At 40.5% G+C, this 9730-nt stretch overlaps 1 protein-coding gene across 2 annotated transcripts; it reads right to left on the reverse strand.

Annotated features, from left to right (window-relative positions):
- Positions 1-656: 656 nt before the first annotated feature.
- LOC102719716 (putative squamosa promoter-binding-like protein 19) lies at positions 657-8978 on the reverse strand. Of its 2 annotated transcripts, XM_040528600.1 has the most exons (4): positions 8833-8978; positions 8137-8612; positions 2449-2579; positions 657-1656 (listed from the first exon to the last, which is right to left on the reverse strand). In XM_040528600.1, the coding sequence occupies exons 2-4, from the start codon at positions 8538-8540 to the stop codon at positions 1142-1144; spliced, it is 1050 nt and encodes a 349-aa protein (XP_040384534.1). In that variant the 5' UTR covers positions 8541-8612; positions 8833-8978; the 3' UTR covers positions 657-1141. The 2 variants fall into 2 exon arrangements, with proteins under 2 accessions (XP_040384534.1, XP_006663465.3); XM_006663402.3 differs by lacking the exon at positions 8833-8978 and having other exon boundaries at positions 8137-8773.
- Between the last annotated feature and the right edge of the window lie 752 nt (positions 8979-9730).

Raw genomic sequence — 9730 nt, forward strand, 5'->3', positions numbered from 1 at the left:
TTTGTCTTTTTAAAATTTAATCCCTTCTCTGATCTGGTGTGGACTGCGGAGTGATTTTTAGTTCTAAACTTCAGCGGTATGGTCATTTCTAACAAATCTAATAATCACTCACATGATGGATATATACGGGATCAATATAGGAAAAGAAAAACTCATGAGTTAATGAGTATGTATATTAAGGGATAAATCCAAATTCTGAGGCACGGAAAAGGATTGAGAAAAAAATAATTAACATCCTTTCATATAGAGCTGAAGTTGTTGGTATGTCGTCCATCCATTCAAACCCGGATTTGCAGAGAAGAATGCCAATATGTTCTCTGATACAATAATTAAAATATTGGCCATGCCACGTTCGATTCTTTTCTCATGTCGGTGGTGATCCTCTTGTTTGTTTTGCTTAATCAAGGGTTAATCTCGAAGGATTAACATTACTGTAGCTGATGCCAACGGTTCCTGTCAAGCGTCAAAAATGTTTTGCTCTATGCATCCTCCTGGATCAAGAATCATTTTTCTTATATCATTTCTTCACTAAGAAAACTGCATTGATTAATATATAAATTATGGTTCTAAATCATTCTATTGTGAAAGTATTTTTTTCAGGGATTCTGAAAGTACTTTGGCTTCATTCGGCATGATCATTCAAATAGCTCTCACAAGGTCCATCAAAATTTCCAACTTAAAATTTGTATTTAACAGCTTCTAGGCACAGAAAGTCTGATGAGGCCAGATTTTCATGGTAAGTGTCGGAAGGCCTATGTTACAGTTTGGGCCTTCAGGACCCTCAATGTCAAAACACCGGTTCATGTTGCAAAGCAAAATAGGTCAGTCTGGCCAACTAATAGTAGTAGAGTTGGCCTCCTCTGGGTTTGAGGCCTCAACCCAAACTTCACAAGTTCACATCCCTGGAGAATGTTGCTAAACAAAGCATACATATGTACATCTCAAGAAAAATAATCACTGATATGTAGCACAATTGGTTGATAAATAATCTGCACAACCAGAGGACCTGAGATGTTATTTATCTACAACTGTAACCAGCTTGAATTCTGCAGGCTCACACAACCCAAAAAAAATAGCAGCCTCAGTCATTTTCACCAGCCATTCTGCAGGCACAACAAAAACCACAGCCCCCAATGTCTATCTATACCTGCCAAGAGAATGGCAGTGCCTGGGAAGGATCTTCATATGCAGCAGTAGGAACCAACACATGGTGACTGGCAACTGATGGTCCATCTGATGCGAATGCAGTGGTTACAGTCTGCGACGAGGAGGCGATTCTACTGAAAACGGGGGCAAACTGCGCTGGAGGCGTTGTGCTGGAGATGCCGGCAGAGGAGGGATGCAGCGACGATGACAGAAGAGAGAGAGCACACTCTGGGTCCAGGCCGTGGGGGACACCGTTGCATGTGCTGCTGCGGGTCGGGGTGATGTTGGCGCCATCTTCTGCGGAAGAATAGGTCCGCAGGAGATTTTGGCCAGCTGTGCTGATGCCGCCGCTGCTGCTGCTATCTTGCAAGAAAGGGAACTGCTTCGGCGCTCTCAAGGATCCCGAGAATGAGATGGAGAAGGTAGGCTGGCGGTCCAGCGGGCGCATTGAGGCATCGCCATTCTGGTCGGCTATTGGAAATGTTTGTGGGTAGACTGAAAATTGATTCACTGCAAAGACAAAGTAGTTTTACTCAAAATAATATATTGGATGCATTGCTTGTGGAAGAAATTCAAGGAAAAGTAATAGAACTAGTGAATGAACTAGAGAAAAATTTTAGTTGAATAGAGGTCTACCAAAATTGATTCATCTTGACTTAGTATCATTTTGTCTATGGTTTACTACTTTCATTTCATATTATGTCATTTTGGGTTTGTTCTAAGTCAAACATTTTCAGGTTTGACCAAATATATAGAAAAATATAGCAACATTTTTAACACAAAATAGATATACTTTAAAAATATATTTAATGGTGGATTTAATGAAACTAATTTAGTATTGTGGATATTAATACATTTTTTATAAACTTAATCAAACTTAAATGTCTAAATTAGTACAAACCCAAAGTGACTACTAATACGGAACAGATGGAGTAGAAATTTTCAAATAAGTTAATGGGGCAAGACTGAGCATGATAGTGTTCCATTTGATATCGACTCTTTTTAGTTTCAAAGATACTAACAAGCATAATGAATGAATTTTAAAATCTTCAAGCACACTAAGCATGCATTTTTTTCTGCCAGATTTCAAAGATATTAGTACATAATATACACATTATTTCCTATGACAATGTAAGTAGGTACACTGCTAGATTTAGTTTGTTACAACTGTAGACAAAGAATGAACAGTTAACCAATTCTGCAGTAATGGTAATACAGTATGAAAACTTAATCAAGAAACAGGGAGGAATAGGATGACTACATTTTTCAACATATATAACTACGTAGATGCAATGTACAAACCTTGTTGATATGGAATGAAGCTCCTGGGGTTCAGTGCATCATGCTGTGGCTTTCTTCGCCGCCTGTTATGACCATCCAGCCGTTTCCGGCAACTTTTTTTCTCATCATCAAACTCACCCAGATTGTGAAATCTGAAAATACAGAGTTATGTTGTATTGTTGTTACATGGCCCTCGACATATTCTGAACAAGTACTCAGAACCTGACTATAAATTCAAATTTTCACTAAAAAAATTGTGCATTTGTGCTTGCACAGTTCTCATCTGCCACTACTTATAGTGCACTGCTGCTGTTTCATTAGGAATTAGCAGCCTAGACTTAGTGGTCAATTCTAAAGTTCAAGGTAGAAATTACAAACTGACTACCCATAGTCGTCAGTAATTTGATTGGAATTGACCTCTAGTCTGTAAAGTATAAACAAGCAGTAGGTAATATAAATTCAGTTATACAGGTTAATCTTAAATTTAGCATGCACACCAGCTATTAAGTGTAAATTGCTTTAAATGCTACTAAGTGTAATTTCATATATTAAGCCAACATCAGAGGGATGAACAAAATAATAGAAAGCCACCATCAGAGATGTTCAGTCAAGAAAGGAACATCAGAGAGTGGCCATGCAATTGTGTCCAAGAAAACGGTGATAAGTATGGACTATGGACCAAAGAGTTTCACTTCTTTTCTGTGAAATATGCTTGACAGCTTGAAATTATCAGGATATTATTATCAAAATTTGAAATGCATGTTCACTCTAGTGTTGGTATTACAACATCTGTCTTTGTAAACGTGACATTGTGTGTTCTCATGGAGTGTGGTGGAAATTGTACTCAGGTCTGATAGTTAGTTCCTAGTATTGATTCATGACAAGATTGAATTTGCAAGGTTAATCACAAGAGTTAGTAATGTGAAATTTAATAAGTATATCAACCTGGGTATGATGGTTCAAGAGTTTCACAAAACCACACAATTAATGAATTTAACTTAGTACTATAGCAATAAAATGATTAATGTTTGGTGACTGCAACTTGTAAATGATGTGTTAAAAGAACTTATAAATCTGATATAGTTTTTTATGTAATTTTATAACTCATATTGGGTTAAAAGGATGGTTTTATGAAATTATATGTCCATACTCCATAGTACCTGTGGTTATTTGCCACATACGAAAAACACTGTGGTTTCTAAAACTCGATAAATTATACATGTGGTTTTGTGAAACTTACTCACGTTTTAATAACAACATGAGCCAATGAGTCAATGACACTCGAGAGGATGCTTCAAAGGGTTGTCAGACTCAACAAGGACTGTTTAATGGGCTCTCGATGGAGCTGGCAAGCTATGCCAAGGAACTTTACCTCCTAGTTAGTCTGCTCCACTTGTCATCCATTCCTATTTTGTTCTTTGAACCTGACCTTATAGTCTACTTACCACTATATTTTGCCATGCTATAATATTCTATCTCATAGTATGCAAGTGATGGCAACCATGGTTTAAGCACAAATTACAGGAACTTTCATAGTGGGTTGTTTCTAAGTACTTATGTGCAAGATCCTTGGTTCGAATCTCAACCTTTTGTCACTCTTTTTCCTAATTCAATAATGGCGTGCAGGCCATGAAGGCACAAACTAAAATGAATCGGAAAACAGTGCCTTAATACTTATTGAAATTGAATTACAGACTTCAAGTAATGTGCACAACTTCCTTTCAATGGATTAACAGTGCTCATTTTCCCCATATTATAGTTGAGAATCCTTTTTCCCTTGATTTCAAAAGGTTAAGCTCAAATTTTGGTTTGAAATCTTGAAAGGAATTTTCTGGTTTCCACAAAAATTCGAGTTTTGGTGGATCCAAGAAACATCCAAAAGAAAAACAACGTTAACAGCTGAAGACAGTAAGTAACCAAAGTAACCACCGAGCGGTAGACTAATTGATAATAGTCATTGACTTGTCAACTAGAGGTAGCATTGCAATTCGCAACTTGACTAGACTAGCTACCAGCTTAATGCCATTGTTTTTTTACTGTTTTAACTCTTTATGCAACCATGGTATGGTGAGAAACTTGGTCAAGTGTCATTAAAAACAAAAGATTTGGGTATATCAAGAGGAACAATGCAAATGTAGGTGCAACTGATTTTTAAAACAAAATGTAAAGGACACATGTGCTATTTTCCTAGTTCCTACAGCTGTGATAGTGGTATGAATAGAACCCACAGTAGGCAAGACAACATCTGATGATTTTAACAACAGAAGGAAATGGACAAGTATGGCATCTTCTTATAGTTGGGAGGATGGTTGGAGTTGCATATAAAACTGTTTCGATTACATCTCTAGATTGTCTAAGACTAATATATATTCTTATGCAAGGTAAAGACCTTCATAGACATGATAAATCTCAGCTAACTTACATGATAAAGTGTGCTTATGCGTAAAGGTCGAGCACAAGAGATCAGTGAGATAAATAATTCTGTTTTCATATTGTTGGGTCTTATAATACTAGCAAAAGAGGATGACATAATGAGGTCATCAATCTGTACTTTTTTGTAACATTTACCCATTGCTTCAATGTGGTGTTATCTTACTAAATAATGTCTTACAGGCTTTGAACCTTAGTAAGATCTTGGAACTACCACATCCCACCTATTGGAAAACTGTACCGTTGTATGGTAGATGAGATGACAATATTTAGAAAAAGAATTGAGGACCTATTTGGTCTGAGCACCAATCCTATTCTACAGCACCATCAAAACCTTACCCTTCTTTTTTTTACAATAAGATATCACCACATTGTTTTGCTTAAATTAAGCACAGGCGAAACGGCTTATTAACGACTAAAAAATAACTTGTTGGTAAAAGTTTTATATGCATGTTCTTAGCAATCTAAAAACAAAGACAGGAAAGTAAACTAAGATTAAAAAAACCCAAAATCTACTCCAAATTTAACTTTTAAAATTTAAATTTTGTCTTATAAGCATAAGCATGAGCAAAAAGATGGGGGTGATATTTACAATATAAAGATCCTTTTGAAACAGAAGTGGAGTTATCATTCTGCCATTGTTTCATTTAGTAGTTGAGAAATTCTATGGCCTCCAGAAGATAAAAAATGACTGTTTGTTACCAAAAGAGTATAATTTCAAAAATTATAAAAGTATTATTTTTACCACTTAAAAAGAATGTACTGGTGATGGTGAAGTGGGCCTACAAATGAAAAAATTACCCAGCAAAAACATCACCCTTGACATTTCTGAGTGCTCAGTCCCCTCCTGCAGTCCAGCCACGCATCCGAGTGAAAACATCCCAGCAGAAAAGGCGGGCTTTGACACAAATATAATTTCAAAAATTATAAAAGTATTATTTTTACCACTTAAAAAGAATGTACTGGTGATGGTGAAACGGGCCTACAAATGAAAAAATTACCCAGCAAAAACATCACCCTTGACATTTCTGAGTGCTCAGTCCCCTCCTGCAGTCCAGCCACGCATCTGAGTGAAAACATCCCAGCAGAAAAGGCGGGCTTTGACACAAACTGAGCCCGCTCCAACACAACACCTGTGCTCCTCCCAAAGTGAATGTATCGATCCTATCACCGCGCCCATACCTCATCTTTTTGCAAATCGGGGGGACTGTTGGAGATCGCGGTGCTTCCTCACCTTCTGGCCCATCTGCTGGAGAGTTTGCCAGCAGTGGACAGCACAACACATTGAAGTGCTAGGCGGATCAGCTGAAATAAGAGGGCAATACCTTCTTCCTCAAGAGTGACCACATCACCACCACCATCGATTGACGCATACACTGACAGGCGAGACTATGCCACCACAGCAAGATTTCGTACTGGCCATGTCAGCTTGCCGCTTTGGCATTGGTGCATGACTTGTGTGTACTACTTCTCAACCAACATTGGATATTTCACACTTCAGGCACGATATTTTTCTGTAAAGCTTCAGTATTACTATGGTAATTGGTAAATCATGTCAATTACATGCTCGATTATCTGGACTACTTCTTGGCCTCCACTAATTCTATCCTGTTTTCACTGTCTTGGTATTTTCTTAAGTTTGCTGCTTGGTTCTCTCAAGTCTAAGTGTGCAAGGCTATGCTATTAACATATCATATATGGTCCGTTGATATGTGCTTCTTCGTGGGCGGTCTAGTGGTGATGTACTTTTATTTTGTTAAGAAATGCTGCTTTGCACAATGCCATCACACTAATAAGCAAGGAAACAATGTTTGGTGATGAACATCCTGATTTTTTTTATTTAGTTTGGAGTTTATAGAGTAGAAATATCATTTAAGTCAAGATTTTCAGTACATGAAAGAGCATCCTGCGTGGATCAATGGTAATCAATGAAGATACACAGATTATAAAATGTAAATTAGTTTTGTCCTCAGTCCTTTGGAAAAATCTCTTATGTTAAATTGGAATGTGAGTCCTTGTTTGTGTAAATGTGAACCTCCTGGTGTAAGATTTCAGTTCCAACAATTTTGATAACTATATAACTCGACTATTCAGAATTTGAGATTTTCAATTAGTACTACAACAGTGGTCACATTCTAAATCCCATGTTTCATTGCAACACATAGGCAGCTGGCTAGTCTAAGTAGAAAGTTGAAATCAACAATGCATATTACGCTGGATTTCTGGATCTCTCCAACTCACTTATCTATGGTGCAGTTACATAGTTAAAAGTTTTGTCAAGATTTTACTAAATGATACTAAGTTTTACTTTCTGATACCATTTTCAGTCAGATTTACTCCTGTAATAGAACTCCAAATATTACTCGAAACCATATAATTCACCCAAAAACATGTTCAGCTGTTTTTCCTCCTACTGTCATCTAACTCCAGAATAGTTTACTGCACTATATACATCAAAGAAACTGGCAACCAGGGAGGAGAGAGTATAACTTCAGAAACAAACAGCTAAGTTTTCAGTTCTGCATGCCCGCGCCCTACGGAGTAACCCATGAAATAACCCACACGCTAACAGGAGTACCAACCAGCAAAACTACCATAAAATAGACCTGAACTTGCTCCATCCAGATCTTGTGAACTGAAACTGCTTCCTAATCAGTCTCACCGAAACACAACAGTTTGCAGAACCAAACTTTGCATGGTGTATGAGCTGAGCAAGAACCTACAGATATTTCAAACACCCCATCCATCCCCCTCAATCAAAAGAAAGATTCCGCGAGATGCGAGAATAATACAGAGAAAAAACAAAACCCTACCCACAAGCATGTCAGCTGCCCACACCACCCGCTTTCTTTAAATAGTATCCGTCAAGATTAAATTATCGGCGTTCATCAGACCCTAAACCCCACCCAATTTTACCAACCCAATTGTTTAATCCTCGACAAATAGCATAGGAGAGATTAAATAATGCGCGACGAGCAATCAGGCCATCAGATCCTAAATTGCCACCAAATTACCAACTCAATTGTTTAGCCAGCTAGGTATGGGGACCCAAGCAGTGTAGTAGCAGGCCACCTAAATTTTTTTGTTCTTTCTTCCCCCAAATCCTGATAGGAAATGCACCAAAGTGAGCACCAAATCCCCAAAGCTACAGTAGCTCCCCGATGAGCAACCAAATTTGGGGGCAAAGCGGATTGGAAAACTAATAACAAATGACCTCGTCGGGTTGGGGAGGTGGTTTCTTTGCGGGAATGGAGTAAATCGGATGGAGGGTGGGGTTACCGGCTGCATTGCTGGCAGAAGCGCTGCTCCAGGCCGCCGACGACGACGACCGGCGTCTTGGCGTGCGCCTCGCAGACCTTGTGGCGGCGGTGGTAGTCGCGGCACCGGGTGAGGTCCGACCGGCACCCGTCCACCGAGCAGGAGTCCGCGCCGCCGCCGGCCGACCCCCCGCCGCCGCGCGCCCTCCTCGACGACGGCGCGTGCGGCCTGGACGAGGCGCGGTGGGCGAGCCCCGCGGAGAAATCCTGCAGCGCCGCCGCCGCCGCCGCCGCAGCCGCAGCCGCCTCCGCTTCGGCGTCCCGGGAAGACGACGGCCCGGCGAAGGACAGCATGGTCGGGCCGGCGTCGCTCGCCGCCGCCCCCGTGCCCCAGAAAACCGCCCTCGTCGCCGCCGCCCACTCCATGCCCACCCAAAGAACCCGCGCCGCGCCTCCTCCTACGCCGCCGCCGCCCTGTCCCCCCAACGACCAACCAACCTACCAAAAAACCAAGAAAACCCATCAGCAAGCACCGCACGACGAAATTGCGCGGCAAACCGAGGCACCAAAAGCAACCAAACGCGCCGCGCCAGCGACGGGCGGCGGCGACGCTGGCTCCTGGCTGGGACCAAGCTAAGCTAAGCTAAAGCTTAAGCAAGCCAAGGTCACCGGAGCAGCAAGAAGAGGGAGGGAGGGAGGCTCAGAGGTGGGCACATACGATACGATGGCGGAAGACGAAGACGACGAGGAGCAGGAAGCGCGCGCGCGCACAGCGAAGGTGGAGCAGGTGGGGCGCGCAACAGTGGATGCGATCGTCTACTCGCCTCGCCCTCGAGTCGCTTGTCCGTGGATGGAGTGAGGTATATATCGACGAAAAGGATGGGCGGATGGATGGAGCATGGAGGCAGACGCAGGGAGAGGAGGGAGAAGGGATTAGCGGGTAAGACAGGTCGTAATGCATAATTTTATGGTATAGTTATAAAGACAGTAAATTAGGTAACTGAACTGGATTAGTTTTATGGGGATGAAACTCCTCTCTTATCTCATGAAACTCACTCATTTAATGACCCTATCAAGTCAGCAATTTTACTAATGTGCCATCATATTTAATGTGTATGGCATCCCCACGAAACATGTATTGAGACTGGCCTAATAACGGTTACTAGGACATTTACGGTAGAATACTATACCTATATCTATATAATTAAAAGAGTTGCCAGGACAGAAATGACATAACAACTTAGTAAATGAAAAAATAAAAGAAAAACATATCTTATATAAAACATGTTTTCTACCCAACACCTAAGATATAACAATGAAAAGTAACGTTGGATTTAAATATAAATTAGTAATGTTTGTATTACGAGATTGGCGTTTAATCTTGGTTTTTTTTACATAAATGATATGTAAATTATAACTAATGTCTTGAATTACGATAGCCTCTCATCACTCTTTTTGACCTATGACTGTTTCTGAACATGCACTCCCCTAGCTGTGAGAGGGAAACCAACCAGCCATTTGTTAATCCGGTCGGCTTTGTGTTTTTGTTTTGCACGGTGGTCCTCCTAAACTTCGGGATTTCGAAATTTGTCGTGTGTATAAGCATGGTTTACAAA

This window comes from Oryza brachyantha, chromosome 11 (assembly GCF_000231095.2).
Source record: "Oryza brachyantha chromosome 11, ObraRS2, whole genome shotgun sequence".
Lineage (NCBI taxonomy): Eukaryota > Viridiplantae > Streptophyta > Magnoliopsida > Poales > Poaceae > Oryza > Oryza brachyantha.

What these genes read in the sequence shown, in the direction of transcription:
- LOC102719716 (XM_040528600.1), bottom strand. Translation starts at nt 8,540, where the DNA reads ATGGAGTGGGCGGCGGCGACGAGGGCGGTTTTCTGGGGCACGGGGGCG. An exon ending in TTCTGCCAGCAATGCAGCCG is followed by an intron (nt 2,580 to 8,136) that starts GTAACCCCACCC and finishes CTGTATTTTCAG; the next exon opens with ATTTCACAATCTGGGTGAGT. An exon ending in CTTCATTCCATATCAACAAG is followed by an intron (nt 1,657 to 2,448) that starts GTTTGTACATTG and finishes TTGTCTTTGCAG; the next exon opens with TGAATCAATTTTCAGTCTAC.